The 22,170-nt window shown below is 48.2% G+C and overlaps 1 protein-coding gene across 2 annotated transcripts in view; it reads right to left on the bottom strand.

Annotated features, from left to right (window-relative positions):
* Window positions 1–16,520, bottom strand: part of UPF1 (UPF1 RNA helicase and ATPase) — a 36,548-nt gene extending 20,028 nt beyond the window's left edge. For both annotated transcript variants that reach the window (XM_060093922.1, XM_060093923.1), the window contains exons 1-3: window positions 16,025–16,520; window positions 2,009–2,151; window positions 311–400 (exon numbers count right to left, since the gene is read on the bottom strand). In XM_060093922.1, the coding sequence (XP_059949905.1) occupies window positions 311–400; window positions 2,009–2,151; window positions 16,025–16,246 (455 nt within the window). In that variant the 5' untranslated portion in view covers window positions 16,247–16,520. The remainder of the gene's footprint in view (window positions 1–310; window positions 401–2,008; window positions 2,152–16,024) is intronic.
* Window positions 16,521–22,170: the final 5,650 nt, after the last annotated feature.

Genomic DNA, 22,170 nt, shown 5'->3' with positions numbered 1-22,170 from the left:
ACCCAGTAAGGAAGATGAACAGGCGTGCCAGGAGCTCATCTTGCAGAAAAATATAAATAAAAACTGGGAAAGAGAATTAAGCCAACCCTACTTGCATAATAAAAAGAACCACAGAGAATAAATCAAGGGTAAATACATTAAGGCATTCACACACCACCATCTGTTTCAAGTTAAACCAGTCACAGAGGAGGGAAAAAACCAGGTTTGTTAGCATGATTTTATATTGTGCTTCGCTTCAACATTTCCATAATTTACACACAAATCTGAGCACAGCACTGATTAAAGACACATGCGCGGTTTGATTATCTACCTGCCAGAAGTATTTCCACGTCCATTACAGAACCACTTCTTGCTGGTATTACAGTAAACCACGCAAGCAGGATCGTGTATTCCGCAGTAACTAAAAAAGTCAAAACATCAACAGTTAAAGCTAGAAGACCACTCTCTGGTTTTAATTTGGCAGGATGTAAAATTCTTTCCTCTTACAACATTTTTAAGTTTTTCATTAAACACATACTCAAATCCAACGATCCCACTAACAAAATCCAATCAGTTAACTGCAGAGGCTTCCTGACCCTGTGAACGAAGGGAAGGGTTTAAGGGTGCTGTGGAGACTCCTCAGACAGCAGCAAAGCCCTTTCCAGGGTGAGGTGGCGGGGGGTGGGGGTGAGAGCAGTGCAAGGTGCCAGGTGAGCCCAACAATGGAGTCCTAAAGCCCCCAAGGTGACCTAGTCACTCCCCTTGGCCTCATGATTCAGGAATCGTGACTTATAAGCAGGGAAATCAGCATCCCCAGCTCTGGGCACACAGAAGGTAAGCTGAGACCATGCTGCGTTCACAGTGCCTCCCATGCTCCAGCAGAGGGCGCCGTGCTCCTGGGAACACTCAGCTCAACCCAGCAGCGGAGGGTCCTGGGGTACAGACTGAGCTCAGCTCGCAAGGAGCACCTAGGGAGAGCCCCCTGGCCTCCCTTTTCTGAAAATCAACACACCAAAAACAGAAATATTGGCTCTCCACAGAGTTCTGTATGTGGATGAAGCCAAGACTCAAGTCTCAAACGAGAATGTCCTCTGGCCAAGAACCTTCCCTGCAACACCTCACGCCAGGGGGCTCTCCCTACTCCACTCCCTGGGGACGGCAGGAGTGCAAGGGGGTGTGCAGACTTTAACGACCTGCAGCTTCACCAGGACCACTTCACAGGCATATTTGGTACATAACAGGAACGCGAATACGTATGTAAAAATGTACTGTAAATGAGAGTGAACAAAGAGCCAACAAAGTAAAAAAGTGTGCCCACCAAGCAGGGAAAAGAGTGGCCCTCTGTCCCGTGATGGGTGCAGACCTCAGAGGGGCAGCGTGCCCAAGGGGCAGGCAGAGCTGAGTAGAGGCCCAGGCCCACTGCCCTGCCTGGCGGGGTGCCCCGAGCAAGATCATTTCACCTCTTTTGGTCTCAATTTCCTCATGTGCGTGTAACAAAAAAGCAAGAGTAAGTCCAAACACAGGGGTGGGTCCTCCTCTAGATGAGAATTCCAAATTTGGTCAACACGCAGGTCCATCCACTGACTACTCACTTCCAATTTTTCAGGAATCTTCAACGCAACAAGGAGGTAGATGTTTTAAAGAAGCCTACAGTAATCTCTTTGTAAGAGAAATCTTAGCTGCTCTATTCACCCTCCAAATGCTCACCCAATGTGATGAGTTCTTTCTGATAAGTGAGTGGGGCAGGTACCGGGTAACAACCCAAGGGCCTGAGGAAGGCAGAGAAGGGGAACCTTTCCCCCTCCAGCTGGGAGAATCAGGGGTGACAGAGGGTGCTGATCCCATTCGCCTGCCCAGTAATAGGGACTTAATGTGTGTACAAAGGCTTGAGCAACCTCCTTATTCCCAAGGACAGTGTTTCCAAGTGTCACAGTCCATGGTCTTAGAGGGGCCTCTGTAAACTCAGCAAATGCATAGAGAACATGGATGCTCTGGGAGGCGAGTCCTCTCCTCCGCTGAAGGTGCTCACCTGCACGCATGTATGGGGAGATCCTTTGTGTAATAGGTATCTTCCTCATCTTCTTCGAAGTTCAACTCGGCCAACAACTGGCTAGTCTTGGCCACGCTGTCATCCACGGCCCCGTTCTGCAGGATGCCCTCAGGTCCACCGACCTATGGCAGAAGGCAGCGTCACCATGAAAGACTGCAGCTTCCGGGCCTCAGCCCAGGCACGTGGCTTCTCCCCATATGAGCAGTCATGGCAACCTTCCCGTGAAGCACTGGCCTGCTCTCTACTGTGCGACAGTACAGCGTCTTCTGATTTGACTTTTCATACTCTCCTCTTCCCTATCAAACCTACCTGGCCAAAAACAGGGCACAGGTGGCTGAGGTCATCCGCCCTGCCACCTGCACACCCAGGCCCAACCCCATCTAGCCATAGCGCCATGACTACAAGCAGGAAGCTGAAGGCCACAAGAAGCAAGATGACTTTTTACAAACTAGGTATGGTCCCCCCCTGCGGACAGCTGCACAAGGGTCCTCCTCCTTTAAAGCCTAACACCAGAAGTTGTGACCCCTGCAGATGTGGGAATGCAGTTCTCTCGTTAGTCCACATACTTCCTTCACTGACAGTTCCCCTCTCCAGAAGGCAGCCCTTCTTAATTGTGAATCAGAAATTGAATGTTAGGATAATCTTCCAGTTTCAGGACACAATCTTACTAAATGTACCCTTTATGTGTTATAACAGCAAAAACATACAAATAGGCAACTTTAAATAACTAAGCAATGAATTTCACAGGCACCTCTGCTGAGCTCACACATCCATTCACGGGTGCACAGACTCAGCTTGTCTGAGGGAAACAGGTGCTCCTAATGCTGCCCCCCTAGGAACTGCCTCCTCAGACAGCAGCCAACAGTCCCCATCATGGTCCCCACGGGCCACAGCCCACACAAGGCTGGGTCAAGCAGTGGAAGCACCATGCAATGTAAGAAGGGAAGGAGTGACAGGAGCCCCAGGGCAGGCACCAGGTTTCTCTGAGCTGTGAGACGGGATCAGACACTGGTCTGCTACACAGAGCTGGGAAACCAAAACCCAAACCCACGCCATGCGGGGTCGGCTCAGGCCAGTCCCTGTCCACTGCTCCAGTCACCTATATGGGCCTAAGGACAACGGGTCTCCTGAGGGGGGGGCACCCCAGAAACTCCAAAGGTGCATTCGGGTTGTCAAGGAAGCCAAGAACCCATTACAGGAACATGTGTCTCTGTAATGGTCTCAGCCAGATCAGAACCCCATTTCACTGTGTCTGCCACCACTTTAATATACTATCTTTTTTTCTTTAGATTTTTTTGATGTGGACCATTTTTAAAGTCTTTATTGAATTTGTTACAATACTGCTTCTGTTTTATGTTTTGTTTTTTTTGGCCACCGGGCATGTGGGATCTTAGCTCCCCAACAATGGATCAAGCCCACACCCTCTGCACTGGAAGGCGAAGTCTTAACCACTGGACCAGCAGGGAAGTCCCAACATTTTTTCAGAAGGCAACAATCAGGTTAAATGCAAGAAGACTGTATGCTTTGTTTGGGGGAAATTTTTTTTTTTAATGAAAAACCAGTATCAACTTTTGGATTTTAATGTAATGAAGACAGCATTATTAACATCATCACAAGCACCTCTTTGTAAATCCCTGATCTCCTTTTCAAAAAAATTTTAAGTGGTTGTTGCGTAAAGTACATTCACATGGTTGTGCAACCACTACCACCATCCATCTCCAGGACTTTCTCATCTTCTCAAACTGAAACTGTCCATTCCCCCTCCCTCAGCCCCTGGCAACCTCCATTCTACTTTCTGTTTCTATGAATTTGACCACTGTAGGGACCTCACATAAGTGGAATCATATGGTATTTGCCCTTTTGTGACTGACTTATTTCACTTAGCATAATGTGCTCAAGGTTCATCTATGTCCTAACTGTGTCAGAATTTCCTCCCTTTTAAGGCTGAATAATATTCCACTGTATGGACACACAACATTTTGTTTATCCATTCATCAGTCAGTGGATACTTGGGTTGCTTCCACCTTCTGGCTGCTGTGGATGATGCTGCTATGAACATGGAGTACAAGTATCTCTTCAAGTCCCTGTTTTCAATTCTTTGGGGTATATACCCAGAAGTGAAGTTGCTGAATCATATAATTATTCTATGTTTAACTTTTTGAGGAATTGCCATACTGTTCTCCACAGCAGCTACACTATTTTATATTCCCACCCACCAGTAGTGCACAAGGGTCCTAATTTCTCTACATCCTTGCCAACACTTGTGATTTTTCTATTGGTTGTTGATAGTAGCCATCCTAATGGGTGTGAGGTGGTATCTCATTGTGGTTTTGATTGGCATAATCTGGATTATAATGATGCTAAATATCTTTTCCTATGCCTGTTGGCAATTTTTTGCTGTGCTTTGTTTGAAAAAATTTTTAAACATTTGTTTATTTATTTATTTAGGCTGCACTGGGTCTTAGTTGCAGCACGTGGGCATGTGGGATCCTTAGCTGCGGCAAGCAGGCTTCTTAGCTACAGCATGCGGACTTCTTAGTTGCGGCATGCGGACGGACTCTTAGTTCCCCGACCGGGGATCGAACCTGGGCCCCCTGCGTTGGGAGCATGGAGTCTTACCCACTGGACCACCAGGGAAGTCCCCTTTGTTTGAAATTTTGATAGCAAGTTACTACTTCAAAAAGTCACCTCTCCTTTTGGCAACACTTCTCCTGACACATGCAGTGGCAATACTAGGATGAGGCTGCCGACAAGGGACCAAGACACCTCTCAGTGTGACTGCCTCAGCACACATGTGTTTGTTTTCTGAAAGTGTGTGGCCAGATTATGGTACCTGGATTTCACTTCATGGCAGTGAAAGAGCCACATATATCATGCTACAGGGGAGGGCTGAGAGGGTGTGGGCCACAATCTCAAGCTCAGAATGGTATTTACATTTTTAAATGGTTGGATTAAATACCTAATAGTAGGTATTTGCTTCTTGTCCCACAAAGCCTAGAACATTTACTACCTAGCACTTTAAGGAAATGCTTGCTGACATTTCTCCAAAGAAGACATACAGATGGTCAACAGGTACATGACAAAATGCTCAATATTGCTAATTATTAGAGAAATGCAAACCAAAACTACGAGGTATCACCTCACACCAGTCAGAATGGCCATGATTAAAAAGTCTACAAACAATAAATGCTGGAGAGGGCATGGAGAAAAAGCAACTCTCCTTTGCTGTTGGTGAGAACGTAAATTGGTGCAGCCACTATGGAGAACAATATGGAGGTTCCTCAAGAAACTAAAAACAGAACTACCATATGACCCAGCAATCCCACTCCTGGGCATATATCCGGAGAAAACTCTAATTCGAAATGTACATGCACCCCAATGTTCACAGCAGTACTATTTACAACAGCCAAGACATGGAAGGAGCCTAAATGTCCATCGACAGAGGAATGGATAAGATGTGGTACATATACATAAAATGGAATATGACTCAGCCATAAAAAAGAATGAAATAATGTCACTTGCAGCAACATGGATGGACATATCATATTATCATATTAAGTGAAGTCACTTATCATATTAAGTGAAGTCAGACAGAGAAAGACAAATATCATATATCACTTGCATGTGAAATCTAAAAAAATGAAACAAATGAACTTATTTACAAAACAGAAATGGACTCACACCATAGAAAACAAACTTATGGTTACCAAAGGGGCTGATGGGGGGTGGTGTTAATTAGGAGTCTGAAATTGACATATACACCCTGCTCCTATAAAATGGATAAAACAACAGGGACCTACAGTATAGGGTACTACATTCAATATCTTGTAATAACCTATAATGGAAAAGAATCTGAAAAAGAATATATATATAACTGAATCATTTTGCTGTATACCTGAAACTAACACAATATTGTAAATTAACTATAGTTCAGTTTAAAAAACAGTTGGGGGGCTTCCCTGGTGGCGCAGTGGTTGAGAGTCCACCTACCGATGCAGGGGACACGGGTTCGTGCCCCAGTCTGGGAAGGTCCCACATGCCGCAGAGCGGCTAGGCCCGTGAGCCATGGCCGCTGAGCCTGCGCGTCCGGAGCCTGTGCTCCGCGATGGGAGAGGCCACAACAGTGAGAGGCCCGTGTACCGCAAAAAAATAAAAATAAAAAACAGTTGGGGGACTTCCCTGGTGGTCCAGTGGTTAAGACTCCACGATCCCAATGCAGGGGGCCCAGGTTCGATCCCTGGTCAGGGAACTAAGATCCAATATACCGCATCTAAGACGGCACGCCTTAGAGAAGCCCGTGCGTTGCAACGAAGACCCAGTGCAGCCAAAATAAATAAATATATAGATAAATAAATAAATTTCAAAAATAAAAAATGGTTAATTTAAGGAAAAAAAAGAAAAAAGAAAATGCTTGCTAACTCCTAGTCTAGAAGAACTCCTAAAATGTCTCATCAGGTTGTATAAACTTTTATGTGTAAAGAAATATCCTTAGTGATATGTGAATCTTTACTTTCCTGAAACATCAAAATTAGTATGTAGAGTAATACGGACACCTGCGTGACACCAGGTGGCTTCATTCCACCCACTCCTGCTTCATCCAGGCCTCAGATCCCACACTTCATCTCCCTTCACAGAGGGAAGAGTGAACCAGCAGAGGGCACATCAGGAATGTGTGAGGCTCTTAACAGAGCCTGACCAACCATGTGACGACCCTCTCTCTGCATCACTCATACCCCTCAGGCTTAATAAGGAGCAAGAAATCTAAGTCCGCTCTAGGACCTGCTCTAGGAACTCTCAAGAGACAATACAATACCGACACAACACAAGGTCAGACGGATTCTCCCTCAGCCCCACTGAAGGCAGGGAGACTAGAGAGAGAAGAGTCCAGGTTCCCCAGTAGGCCCTGTAGCTGTGTGGCTGGGGCGTGGGTGTGTCCCTCCTCACAAGTACTTACGCACACCTACACACCACATGCACTTGTCCAACCCCTGCCCAGCCCCACTCCTGCCCAGCTGTGACCTGACCACAACAGAGTTCTACAGCTGGCTTGTTAGTTTCTCCCTCTACTTTCTGGAAAGTTTTAAGATAAACATTAACTTCAAAAATACATTTGACCTGGGCTTCCATGGTGGCGCAGTGGTTGAGAGTCCGCCTGCCGATGCAGAGGACACGGGTTCGTGCCCCGGTCCGGGAAGATCCCACATGCCGCGGAGTGGCTGGGCCCGTGAGCCATGGCCGCTGAGCCTGCGCGTCCGGAGCCTGTGCCCCGAAGAGGAAGAGGCCACAACAGCGAGAGGCCCCCGTACCGCAAAAATAAATAAATTAAAAAAAAATACATTTGACCTTAGCAACTATAATTAAGTGAGTTAAAGCACTAAAGAGTGCCTGGCACAGAGAAGGCCCACAATCCAAGCTAGGCGATGTAATGGAAGAAGGGAGGGGAGTGTCCTTGTCTGGCACAGGACTGAGGTTATCAACCCATCACCTCCAGCCAGGACCCCTGGGTCCTGTTGGGCTCAAGAAGTGAAAGTCCTCCCTGCACCCCTGGCACCAAGCCCGTCCCCAGGCACCATGTCACTGGGTCTAGAAAGCGAAGGAAACAGTTCCCTCTCCACCCCTGCTCTGGGCACTCATTACTGAAGTCCACCTATGAGCTGCTGAGCTGATCAAGGCCTTGCAGAGGTTTTCTGCCCAGAGAATTTCTTACGACCCACTGCAGAACTCAGTGCACCTCAGAACAGCAGGAAGAAAGGTCACTTCATTCCCACAAAGGAAAAGCACATCAGTTCAAAAATTACCACTAACTGTGCTGGTAAGAACTTTTAGACCATAAATTTTTACCCCAAACCTCATAAGCGTCATACCACTCAGCATGAAATGGACATTTCTGTCCCTCAATCCCCGACTATGCCAATGTCCCAGGGCCTTTGCACTCACTCTCCCCCTGGCTTCTACACAGATGGCTCCTGGTCCTTCAGTCCCGGTCCACAGGGCACCTCCCAGGGAGGCCTCCCCTGACCCCATCTGAGGGGCGCCAGTGGGGCCAGCTCTGCCTGTCCTGCTCCCTGCTCTGACTCCCGCACCTAGAACTGAGCCCACACCCCAGGAGGCTCTCACAGTGTTAGCTAAATGAACATATCTTCTCATCCAAAATACAAAGGTTGAGATGTAAAATGACTCATCATTTATTATTTTCTTCCACAACTTAAATAAAGAAGAGTGAGTGGGAAATCGCCTTTCCCTCAGGTGACCTGAGGCAGAGAGGAACTACCAGGTCTCTGAGCCCTGCCTCAGGAAAAGGCAAACAGAAGATCCCTCAGCTTTTGAAAAAGTTTCAAAACTACAGAGAATGAATGACCCACACACCCACCATCTGGATCCACCAGCCACTCACATTTTGCCACACTTGCTCTCTCCCTCTCTTGCTCTGCACACGTATGCACACATGCATTCACACGCACACATACTTTTCTGTTCCTGATCCATTTCAGAATCATAGGTCCCAGGACAAGGGCTTTCTCCACACAACCACAATATAAACATCACACTCAGGAATAATGCTGATATAATACTGATATCTAATACACATATACACATTTTCCCAATGTTCTAACAATGTCCTTTACAGTTTTTTAAATCCAAGACCCAGTTAACAATTACACATTATTTGTGATGTAATCTCTTAGCCTTCTTCAATCCATTAGTTTTAACCACAAGAAATTGTTGAGATTTGACCATTTTTGGCCTACAATGAAGGGAACTTCACATGGTCCCACCCAACACAGCAGTCCCTGAGCTTTGGGTTAAAGGAGTTCTACCTGCCTCCCTCTTTTCAGTAGACCCTTGTTTTGATCAAATGCCAAGTCCACCCCTGCAGTTCATTTCAAAGCTCAAGAATATCCTCGACCTGTCTGGGGTGTCTGCAGCTCCCCTTGTGCTGCCCCTGCCTGCCCAGCTCTGGGGTCAGCCACTCTCAAAGGAGCTCACAGACTGAGATGGAATCCACCCACACCTGCAGGGAGAAGCCAGGCTGTGAGGAGAGGTTCAGTCCAGAAGGCAGGACACCTCACAGGACAATGACCTGGACCGGATCCTGGCTCAGTGGCATGAAAAGAAGAAGAGGGAGGGGCTGCCCAGAGGAGCAGGGCTGGAGACATGACAATCAATCACATTAACACTAGACCTCACAGGGATCCGGACCAGGTAAATAATCTGACTGTGGAGAAAGGGAAGCCCCATGTATTCAATATTAGATGATCCTGAAAAACTACTGTTGGTGCTGTTTGTCTGACCACAGCAGTGCGGCTATGAAGGAAAGATGCCCTTTTCATGTTTTTAGAAATGCATTCTAAATAGCATAGGTTTAAATGGTTGAGTATCACTAACTCATATGGCTCAACCTCAGAAGAGTGAAATGACAAGTTGGATTTGCTTTAAAACACTTCAGCAAAGAAAAAGAAAAAAGAGAGAAAAGAAAATCTTCACAACCATCAAATCAAGAAGACAGATGGTTAGGATTTGCTTTATCTACTTATACATGAGAGAATTCCTAATAAACATTTTTACACAATACAGGTGGACAAGGTGGCTGCCTGGAATCTGTGTTAGCTCTGCAGAGCCATGCACATGAAAGGAGTGATGGAAGATAGATGAGCACAGCTTGTACCAAATGGCTTCTGCCTCGGATGAGGCAAGCAACCCCTCCAGGTTCACTGTCAGCCCTGGCAGCTGAGCTACGTGAAGAGCTAGAGTAGATAGGAAGGTGCTATCCTCAGTCATGACAAAGGGCTACTCACAGCTCAGCAGGCAGCCTAAATCAACTGTACTGTCTAGAAGCCGTACTGGCAACAGTCCGCAGGGATCCTGAGAAACCCAGCTCAGTTGTCCAACTTGCAAGCTGCTAGTGGACCAACACACATAAAAAGGCACAAGGACCCTATGCCAGCCATGGGATCCCAGGACCCGGCATTCCTGTTGTTTATCAGAGGAAGTAGGATTTTGCCCTCATGGAAAGCTCTTCCGGCAAGAAGAGTTCAAAGCCCCCCAAGACTGAGGCCCTAAAAGACTTGGAAAACGGAGCACTGGAGACCCGGCCTGACTCACTGCCCGCTCTGCACCTCCCAGGCCACATTCTGCACTGGGACCCACTGAACACAATGGTCATCTTGGCCCTTCTCTGTGAGCTGGACTGTCCTATGCCACCGAAAGACCACCCCTACCACACAACTGCCCCTCAGTTGAGAGCCACTGCCCACAATCTACCCCTCCAGCCCCTGCTCACAGCCCTCTGGTGGGGCCTCTCCTTCCTGCAAGGCCTCTCACGCAGCTCTCAGGGCAGCACCTCCAAAGGTCTGCTGACCCCCTACTCACACCTCCCATCCAAGGGGAGCCCTGCCTCAGCCCAGGGGGATCCCGGGCCCTGATGAAAACCATCAGACAAGAACTCACGCCTGCTCTAGAGGAGTTATGAGGACTCGGAGACAACGGGGTGCTCAGCGCAGTGACAAGCATGTGTGCGAGGAGGAGTGGCCACTGTGGCCACCTGGTACTGTGGTATTTCACACATGTGCGCACCTGAGGGCACACATCTGACCCCGGCGCTCTCTGCCTGAGCTCCCCTTCTAGCCTCAGCCAAACTCTGCCAGGTCTCCCTGCCACCTAAGGGCCCTTCCTCTCAAGGGAGGTCACGGCACCCCTCAGCAGCAACACGAGGCTCCAGGATCCAGCCCGAGCCCCTCGTCGTGGACAACAGCCCTTTTCCCTCCATGCCAAGCCCTGTGCCCAAGTTGTTCAGGGTGCCCTTCCTGAACAACTCAAGGACCACCACTCACGAAGGCTTTTTTCCCTTTCCCTCCTCTGGGCCCTCACTGTCCCCAGGGTCAACTGCAGACTGGGCAACACCTGCCATTTCTAACAAAGCAGCTGCAGTTGGCAAACGACTCACTTTGACTCCCAGTGGGAGTCAGCCCTCCCCAGGCACAGCAAGACAGGGAAACAGAAGTACTGAGAGGACGGGAGTTGAGAACCAGGCTGAGGAGGTCAGCCTGAGAGTCTGTGCAGAGGGAACAAAACAAAACGTGAACAGACACATGAGGGCTCCCAGGCTCACCACATGAGCAGTGTGGCCAGGCCTCAGCTCCTACCTCTGAACCCCAGCACACGAAGCACCACATCTCCCCAGTGTGTGACCTGGAGTGGGAAGCGCAGGGTCACCCGATCTTCCTACCTTAGAGCTTTAACAAGAAACAACCAAGATTAGAAGGAGCAAAAATAGAAGAGGAAAGGAAAGGTGGCATGAAAGAGAACTCAGGACAGTGAGTGACTGTTGGGATGGCTACACAGCCCAGTAAATTTACTAAAAAAGAAAAAACAAAAAAAAACACAAGACACTGAATTGAACACTTAAAAACAAGAGGCCTCGGGAACTGCCTGGCGGTCTAGTGGTTAGGACTCTGTGCTTCCAATGCCAGGGGCCTGGGTTCAGTCCCTGGTCAGGGAACTAAGATCCTGCAAGCCACTTGGCAAAGCCAAAAAAAAAAAAAAAAAAAAAGCATGTCTTACCTGCTTATATCCATGACCCAGATCAAGGTGTGTGAAACTGTAAAAATTATAAAAAACAAACAAACAAGAGGACTCTGGTATATGACCATACGTCAGTAAAGCTATCATTTATTTATTTTATTATTACTTTTTTTTTTTTGGCTGCGTTGGGTCTTCACTGCTCCGCGCGGGCTTTCTCTAGTTGTGGCGACCGGGGGCTACTCTTCATTGCGGGGCATGGGCTTCTCGCTGCGGTGGCTTCTCTTGTTGCGGAGCATGGGCTCTAGGCATGGGGGCTCAGTAGTTGCGGCTTGCGGGCTCTAGAGTGCAGGCTCAGTAGTTGTGGCACACGGGCTTAGCTGCTCCGCAGCATGTGGGATCATCCCGGGCCAGGGCTCGAACCCGTGTCCCCTGCATTGGCAGGTGAATTCTTAACCACTGCACCACCAGGGAAGCCCAGTAAAGCTATTAGAAAGATGCCTCCCTTTTTTGGTTGTGGGAGCTAGATTGATAGAGAACTTTGTTCTGCTGTTAATATTGGTATTGTATTAGTGTTAACTTTTCCCCCAGTCATGCTGAATCTGGGTAATGAAATTAATTGGGTAAACAGAGTTAGGAGTTATTTCGCTTATTAAGCAGTAACTGACACGTAAGCCCTCCCTTTCAGGGGTTTGGAACCAAACGCCAGAAATCCAATAAGAGGAAAGTACAGGTAGAACACATGCCAGAGCTCCTGTGAGGCTAGCAGCATCTCATCTCCAATTTTCTCAAGGCGCACTTATGTCACAGCTGTACTGAGTGTTCACGGAACAAAAAAAGGCCGACTCAAATTTTAGACTCACCACTTTTAGGAACCCTGGAACTATATGGAAGTCACTCCTCATCATAAGCTGAGGGCCAGGAAGCAGAAGATGATCTGTTTACCTGGACAATCAAGGATATGCTGGAACAGCCTTCCCTGACTTCTGAAGGCAGCAGGTTTGGAAGAGTAGGAAGCAGCTCTTTATAATTTTGTAAGTTGACACACATCAATGTACATAAACACCAGTGAATCCATCAATAAAGGTAACAAACACATCCATCACCCTCAGTCTCCTCGTGCCTTTGCCATCCCTCTCTCCTTTCCTCCCCTCCCCACAACCACTGATCTGCCTTCTGTCACTGTAGGTTACCTAGCACTTTCTAGAGTGTTATATGAACAGAATCAAAGAGTATATACTCTTTTAAGTGCATCTTTCACTCACTGTAATTATTTTAAGATGCATCCATGTTGCTGGCTGTATCAATGGTTCATTTCCCTTTTTTTTGTTTGGCAGTGTTCCCAACTCTTAAGATTTTCACCATAATTCCAATGTTTGGAGGAAACACGATAGTAGCAACAGTCAAGGGGAAATATTCCAACTAGGCAGACCAGAAGGTCTGTAATACCAGCTATTATGCAAAGGACTTCCAAAATTACCTTTCCCTGCCCTTTGAGGGGCAGGGGAAGGGGCCAGGAAAGGGTCAAATACTCAAAAGAAAACTGTCCCTTTATCTTAAGGACACTTGGCAGGGCTTTAATAATCAGTTTCAAATCATAAACAAGAAAACAAGTGTTACTGGAACTAACTCAGTGCTCAGCAGAGTCACCTCTGCCTGCCATTCTCCCACCCTGGCCAAGACACACATGTGTTACCTCAACAAACTTTCAGATAAAACCAACTGTGCAAAACTGGCAGTCAAAACTGATATCAAAAGTGGCTACACACCGGAAAACAGTCTGGCAGCACCCGAAAAAGCAACAGGCAGTTGTTACCATACCACCCACCAATTTCACTGAAGGCTTACGTCCACACAGAAACCTCTACACAGACGTTCACAGCAGCATTTTCCGTAACAGCTAAAAACAAAAACAACCCAAATGTCCACTGACAGGTAAGTGGATAAATAAAATGTGGTCTGTCTGTGCTGTGGAATATCATTCAGCCATAAAAAGGAATGGAGCAGATACATGCTACAACATGGATGAACCTTGAAAACATGCTCAGTAAAAGAACAAAAGACCACATACTATATGTCTATTTATAGGAAATGTCCAGAGTACGTAAATCCAGAGATAGAAAGATTAGTGGCTGCCTGGGGTTAGAGAAGGGAAGACTGACAGGCTAAGCGGTGCAGGGCTTCTTTTTATGGTGATGAAAATGTCCTAAAATCGACTGTGGTGGTGGCTGCACAACTCTGAATGTACTGAAGTCACTGAATTGCACACTTTGAATGGGTGAAGTGTATGGTATGTGAATTCTACCTCGGTAAAGCTGTGAAACAAAAGTGGTTGCCCAGCACTTGACAATCCACAGCCACTCATCCAATAAGATAAAATCAAAAGGCACTCAGAATAGAAGCCCAGGGACTTCCCTAGTGGCGCAGTGGTTAAGAATCCGCCTGCCAATGCAGGGGACATGGGTTCGAGCCCTGGTCCGGGAAGATCCCACATGCCGCGGAGCAACTAAGCCCGTGCGCTTCAACTACTGAGCCTGAGCTCTAGAGCCCGTGAGCCACAACTACTGAGCCCACGCGCCTAGGGCCTGTGCTCCGATACAAGAGAAGCCACCGCAATGAGTAGCCCCTGCTCACCACAACTAGAGAAAGCCCGCACACAGCAACGAAGACCCAACGCAGTCAAAAATAAATAAATAAGTAAATAAATTAATTAATTAAAAAAAAAAAAGAACCCAACTAGAACTCAGAGCTGCCCCAGGCTTGCTGTTTTATAGGCTACAGTCTAAACAGGATTTGCAATAAAACGATTACCTCTCACAACCCTGAGCTGCCACGGGTCATGGCACACTGCTCAACCAAGAGATCTTTATCCTCAGCCTTCCGGACACGCTGGACACAAATTACAGACAGCACACTATCTGCTCTATCCATTCATACATGAGTCCAGATTTCACGTATGTTTAAAAGTAACAAAAATATAGCTGTTATCCCCATTTTACAGCTGTGGAAACAGGTCTACAGAGTATGAAACTACAGGCGGTATCATGAGCCTCCAGCGGCTCATTCATTTCTCCATGCAAACTCTCCCCTCTCTCCTACCTTCCCCCACCATATGTAAACAAAACCGAAAAAACATACATATGGTGCACACCTGTTCTCCCTGATGCCCCACCCATCAAGCTTCTATTTTTAAGGAATCTGGGGTTAGCATGAGTCAAATGTTTTCTGCTTCTATTAGGGGCTAAAAGAAAAGTCCAAGTGGGTGGTCTACCCACGGGAATGACTCATCCAACTAGAATGTAAGCCCCCTCCTCCAGGACAGGGTTTGAGCTCACTCTGGCTGAGGATGGGTTAGCTCCCCGCACCCTGGCAGTGGATCCTCTTGCTAAGGGACACCTATGACAAGGTGAACCCTATAGCTCCTCCCTGGCTGAGAATTCAGGAAAATAAACCTGAGGGAGGTGCCAGGCACAGGAATGGAATCTGAGATCCACAGGAAGATGGCTACATTCCTGGGGAGCCCAGCCCAAGACCACTGCCAGCCCCTTCTCCCACCCCGGGGCAGGGACCCAGGTCCAGGAAGTGTATGCCCAACACACTCTCGTAACACAAACCCAAATTTAAAATAACTGAGCAGCCTTCGCTAAATGTTCACATCATTAAGAACAGAACTTTCTGGCGTGGCAGAACCATTTATATGAAACCCACTACCACTGCCCCATTGGAGGAACAAACTCAAAACCAACTTTTCCAAGGCAGGGCTATGGAGTTACGTAACAGGTCGATTTCAGCAACAGGCAATGCAAGAAGGAAAAACAAAACGCAAACTGCTTCATGAATAATCTTAAAAGCCAGCGAGTGTGGGGTTCTCGATTGGATGCAAAAATTCCGTTTCTGCTGGGGAAGCCTCGACCCTCCTCTCGCCAGCATCCCAGGGCCCGGTGAAGTTTGAACCCGCCGCACAGTGGGCATGAATGGGGGCGGGGGTGCCGTGATGGCTGCGACCACAGGTAAGGGAGTGGGGCAGGGCGGTCGCATCAGCCCAGAGCGGGGACCGGAGCAGATCACCCCGGAGCTGGTTTGAGCAGGGCACTGACCCAGCTGGAGGAGAACTCGGGGACAAGTCGCCCCCGACCTGGCCAAAGACAGACCTAGGGCCGATCACCTCGGACAGGCCCGGAAGAGGACTTGGGACAGATCACTTAAGACGCGGCCTGAGCTAAGTCCTGAGATCACACGGACGCAACCAGAGCGGAACTTGAAGGAGAACTACCCGGGTCCGGCTGGAGAGCGGAAACTGGGGCAGGTTACTCCCGGCACGTCCTGAGCGGGAGATCCCCGGCCAGGTTACTCCGGACCCGGCCGGACTGTGGGACCCGAGCAGATCAGCCCGGGCCCGGCTGGAGGGGAAACCGGGGCAGGTCCACGACCGCCGAGGCCCGGCCCCGGCTTCCGGCGTCGCCATGTGCCGCTCACCTGCGCGTCGAGCTGTCCGGCCGCCGCGCCCGGGCCCGCGCAGACCGGGGCCCCAGCGCCGCCACCTCCGGGGCCGCCGGGGGGCGTCTGCGTCTGGCTGGGGAGAGTGAAGTCGGTAAACTCGAACTCGGAGCCCTGGGTGTCGGCGCCGAGCAGCTCGGCCTCCTCGGTGTCCAGGAAGGTGAGCGTCTGCGAGCTGGGCCCGTACGCCTCCACGCTCATGGTGCCGCCGCGTAGAGCTCTCAGGCCGGCTCCGCACCGCACTCGAGCCCGCCGCCGCGCTGAGGCCTAGGCCGCAGGCCTCGGGCTGCCGCCGCCGCGCCCGCGCCCGTGTAACGGATCAAAACGCCCGCCGCAGAGCGAGCAGGGTCGAGAGTCACGCGCGCCAAACCGCCGCCGCTGCCGCCGAGCCTCTCAGCTTCGCCGCTTCCTTCGGAGCCGCCCGCCCTCACAGCCCTCGGCAGGAACCGCCGCCACCGCTGCCGTCGCCGCCGTGCGCGTGCGCGAGCCCGACGCCGGCGCAGGTGCGCGTGCGCGAGCCCGACGCCGGCGCAGGCGCGCGCACTCCTTGAGGACGCCTCCAACCGCGCCCGGACTCCCGGAGCCTAGCGGGCCGACGGGACGCGCAGCGTGCACGCGTGGGAGGCGGGGCTTCCAACCGCCGTCTCGGCAGGCTCTCCAGTACGTGGTCCCGCCCCAGCCGCTGCTCTGTGGCGCTGGGGCAGCGGTTGGTTGCGAAGTTAGTCGTCAGTGTCGTTAGAGGCGGGGACAGTGTCTTGGGTTAACTGAGCGCCAACTGAATTCCTTACATAGGTGGAACACCCAGGTGGGGAGGCTTGGCGAGGACGGTGCGGTGCGTCCCCATCTCTCGAAGAAGCTCCCTGGGCCTGTTAACCCATCTTTAAAATGGGGGCGCCTGGCACAAAGTAGCTGCTCAGTGTGCATTGGTTGAATAAATGAAGGGGACAGTCCTTACCACAGAGCCTAGCACGCGGAAATGGTGATTGCTGCTGCTCTGGACAATAATATTATTCAGAGGCAGTATATAACAAAGCGATTGGGAGTACTTGCTCTGAGCTGAAATCCAGACCTGACCACCTGCTGGCTGTGTGGCTTTGTACAAGTGATTTCACCTCTCTGAGCCTAGGGTTTCCTCATCTGAGAAAGGGAAATAATAGCCATTAAGATGGGATGAGGAATAAATGAGCTACTATTTACTCCCTTAAGAAGTATTTATAAAGGAAAGTTCCATGTGGACAGGGGCTGACCATGTGATCATGGTCTTCCCCATGGGGAGAATAATGCCAACACACAGGAGGTGCTCAGTAAAAGTTCAGTTACTAGTTTATGAGCATTAGTCTCCTAACTCCTAGCCTCAGTTTCCTTTTTTGTGAAGTGTCTTGAGAACCTGCCACTTCCCAAGATTCTGGGACTAAATATTTGAAGTCAGCTCACAGGGCTCCTGGTTTGCATGGCTACACTACAAGTTCCTGATGCTGCATGGTTCCTGATTTTCCAATATTCCTGTCACGACATAAGAGTTTCCTTTTTCCTTCGTCACATCTTTTTGGCTTCCTGTGCACTAAAATGTGGGAATATAAAAAATGAATAATTAGGTCCCCCTCTCCAGGGAGACAGTTTAAGGGAGAATCCCAGCAAGCCAACAGATGCTTTCAATAAAATGCAAAGCCCTCTATGGAAAATATCCAATTGAATTGGTAGAAGCATTTAAGACCAATGTGGTAAAACCTATCAGTTTTATTTATTTATATTAATTAATTTTATTTTATTTATTTTTGGCTGCATTGGGTCTTTGTTGCTGTGCACGGGCTTTCTCTTGTTGCGGCGAGCGGGGGCTACTCTTCATTGTGGTGCGCGGGCCTCTCATTGCAGTGGCTTCTCTTGTTGCGGAGCACAGGCTCTAGGCACGCAGGCTTCAGTAGTTGTGGCACTCTGGCTCAGTAGTCGTGGCTCTCAGGGTCTAGAGCTCAGGCTCAGTAGCTGTGGCACACGGGCTTAGTTGCTCCGTGGCATGTGAGATCTTCCCAGAGCAGGGCTCGAATCCATGTCCCCTGCATTGGTAGGCAGATTCTTAACCACTGTGCCACCAGGGAAGTCCCCCTTATCAGAGTTTTAAATGCATGCCTTGCCCTGCATTTGACCTAGCAATTCCACTTCTAAGGATCTCCTCTTATGTCCTACATACACTCACATTTGCAAAATGTTTTAGTGTATTTGATGATACACTAAAACATATCTATTTAACATAAAAGAAGTTGGTAATGGAGGAATTGAAAAAAAAGACATGACGTATAGAAAGCAAATAGCAAATGGCAGAAATAAGTCTTTACGTGTAATTACACTAAATGTAAATGGGTTAAACTCTCCACTTAAAAGACAGAGATTGTCAGAACTGATTTTTTTTTTTTAAATCATGGTTCAACTATGCTGTCTACAAAAGACTCACTTTAGATTCAAAGACAAAATTGAAAGTAAATGGAGAGAAAAAGACACTCCATGCAAATAGTAACCAAAAGAGAGCTGGACTGGCTATACTAATCTCAGATGTTAAGACAAAAATTGTTACTTAAGACAAAGAACATTATATAATGATAAAAGTTTCAGTCTATCAGGAAGAAATAACAATTATACACATGAAAGCACCTAACAGTAGAGACCCAAAATACATGAAGCAAAATGTGATAAATTGAAAGGAGAAATAAACAATTCAACAGTAACTATGGTTTACTCTTGAGGAAAGGAGTCTAAGGCCTAGGGAGATGAAAATGTAGAGTGGATTTGTCATTTAAGACCTATTAACCCATCCTGGGAGGTCCCAAGGATACAACTTTCACCATGATTGTGAGAAATAAATTTGTGAGGGGAACCCCAGCATCCTGGAGGAGCTCTATGATCTCTCTTCTCTGTAGCTCAGAACTTATAGCAGTAACTGCTGCCACTGAATTGGGAAACCTAAATACAATGAGAGTAATTGAATCCTGGGTTGGCAGAAGCCAAGTGGTGGCACTCAAACACCCAAGGCAAGGTGAGTGTCATTACCATAATGGACATCAGAGTCAAAGCAGCAATCAGGAAAAAAAAAAAAAAAAGCAATCAGAATAGTCTGACTCACAGAGACCTATGGCATTGGCTAGCTGATCATGGTGTTCCTAGAAGTGAAATAGATGGGAAGCCTACTAAGTTCTTATTTGATCTGTTTAAGCAGAGAAGTTCTAGGTCAAGTGAACAAAAGTCTAACTCGAATCATAAAAATAGAGAGTCGTAGCCCCTCAGTCAATCCTCAGACTTGATCCAGTTCACAAACCTAGAACATCTTTAATGAAGATGAGGCTGAGTGCCCTTGAGGAAGGACCCTGGTACACTACCAAAAATTTGTATGTTAACATTTCTCCCAGTCTTCTCCAATGAAACCTATGGCCCTTTACCAGGGTGACTGTGCACTGGGGAAAAGGAAATAATTAGACCTTTCAGGAATTACTGGACACTGGCTCTGAACCAACACTAATTCTGGAGACCAAAAATATCACTGTGGTCCATCAATCAGAATAGGGGCTTATGGGGGCTCCCCTGGTGGTCCAGTGGTTAAGAATCCACCTTCCAATGCAGGGGACACGGGTTCCATCCCTGGTCAGGGAACTAAGATCCTACATGCCGCAGGACAACTAAGCCCACGCACCACAACTATTGAGCACGCATGCAAGCCACAACTAGAGAGAAGCCCAGCACGCCTCAACAAAAGATCCTGCATGCCACAACTTAGACCCAACGCAGCCAAAAAATAAATAAATAACTAAATATATAAAAAAAAATAAAACTTAAAAAAAAAAGAATAGGGGCTTATGGAAGTCAAGTTATCAATGGAGTTTTAGCTGGTCCATTTTACAATGGGTCCAGTGGATCCCTGAACCCATCCTGTGGTATTTCCCCAGTTCTGGAATACATAATTGGAATAGATACACTTAACAGCTCGCAGAATCCTCACATTGGTTCCCTGACCTATGGAGTGAGGGCTATTATGGTGGGAAAGGTCAAGTGAAAGCCACTAGAACTGTCTCTAGCTAAGAAAGTGGTAAACCAAAAATAATACTGCATTCCTGGAGGGATGGCAGAGATTAGTGCCAACATCAAGGACTTGAAAGATGCGATTGAATGCACATCCCCATTCAACTCTGCTATTTGGCCTGTACTGAGGACAGATGGAGCTTGGAGAATGACAGTGGGTTATCACAAGCTTAAGCAGGTGGTTGACTCCAGTTGCTGCTGCCCTATCAGATGTGGTTTCATTCCTTGTGCAAATAAACACATTCTCAGTACCTGGTATGCAGCTATATAGGTGGCAAATGCCTTTTTCTCCATCCTTGTCCAAGACCAGAAGTAGTTTGTTTTCAGCTGAAAAGGCCAGCAATACACCTTCACTGGCCTACCACAGGGGTACATCAACTCTCCAGCCCTATGTCACAATTTAGTTCACAGGAATCTTGATCACCTTTCCCTTTCACAAGATGTCACACTGGTCCATTATAATGATGACATTATGCTGATTGGACCTAGTGAACAAGAAGTAGCAACCATTCTGGACTTACTGGTAAGACATTTGCATGTCAGAGGGTAGGAAATAAATCCAACAAAAAATCAGGGGCCTTCTAGCTCAGTGTAATTTTTAGGGGTCCAGAGGTGTGGGGAGTGTTGAGGTATCCCTTCTGAGGTGGCTAAGTTGTTGCATCTGGCCCCATCTGTCACCAAGAAAGGGACACAAAGCCTAGTGGGCCTCTTTGGATTATGGAGACAACACATTCCTCATTTGGGTGTGTTACTCTGGCCCACTTACCAAGTGACCTGAAAAACTCCTGGTTTTGAGTGAGACCCAGAACAAGAGAAGGCTCTGCAACAGGTCCAGGCTTCTGTGCAAACTGTTCTGCCACTTGGACTGTAAGATCCAGCAGATCCAATGGTGTCAGTGGCAGATAGCGATGCTCTTTGTAGCCTTTGGCAGCCCATGTAGGTGAAATGCAGCACAAGCCTTAGGATTTTGGAGCAAAGCCCTGCCATCCTCTGCAGGTAAATACTTTCCTTTTGGGAAACAGCTTTATGCCTGCTACTGGGCCTTAGTAGAGACTGAACCCTTCACCATGAGCCACCAAGTTACTATGGGATCTGAGCTGCCATCATGAACTGAGCACTGTCTGATCCACCAACCCATAAAACAGGATGTGCACAGCAGCCCATCATCAAATGGAAGGGATATGTATATAAGATCAGGCCTGGGCTTCCCTGGTGGCGCAGTGGTTAAGAATCCGGCTGACAATGCAGGGGACATGGGTTCAAGCCCTGGTCCAGGAAGATTCCACATGCCGTGGAGCAACTAAGCCCATGTGCCACAGCTACTGAGCCTGCAAGCCACAAGTACTGAAGCCCGTGCACCTAGAGCCCGTGCTCCTCAACAAGAGAAGCCACCACAATGAGAAACCCGTGCACCACAACGAAGAGTAGCCCCCACTCACCACAACTAGAGAAAGCCCGTGCGCAGCAACGAAGACCCAATGCAGCCAAAAATTAATCAATTAATTTAAAATATATATGACCCTGAAGGCAGAAGTAAGTTACCTGAAAAACTGGGCCAAATGCCCATGGTCCCCACTTCGGTTACACTGCCTTCTCTCTCCCAGCCTGCACCTATGGCCTTATGCAGAGTTTCCTATGATCAGTTGACAGAGGAAGAGAAATCTTGGGCCTGGATTACAGATGGGGCTGCGCAATATGCAGGTACCACAAAAAGTGGACAGCTGTAAAACTACAGCCCCTCTATGACAACCCTGAAGGACAGCCATGAAGGGAACTCCTCCCAGTGGGCAGAATTTCAGCCAGTGGACTTAGCTGTTCATTTTGCTTGGAGGAAGAAATGGCCAAATGTATGATTATACACCGATTCATAGGCTGCAGCCAATGGTTTGTTTGGATGGTCAGGGACTTGGAAAGAACAAGATTGGAAAACCGGGAACAAGAAAATCTGGGGAAGACTATGTAGATAGACGTCCTTGAATGGTGGGGGGAAGAATATGAAGATATTTGTGTCCCATGTGAATGCTCACCAAAGGGTGAACTCAACAGAGGAGTATTTTAATAAT

Source organism: Mesoplodon densirostris, chromosome 3, assembly GCF_025265405.1.
Source record: "Mesoplodon densirostris isolate mMesDen1 chromosome 3, mMesDen1 primary haplotype, whole genome shotgun sequence".
Lineage (NCBI taxonomy): Eukaryota > Metazoa > Chordata > Mammalia > Artiodactyla > Ziphiidae > Mesoplodon > Mesoplodon densirostris.
This window is presented reverse-complemented; position numbering and strand designations above follow the sequence as displayed.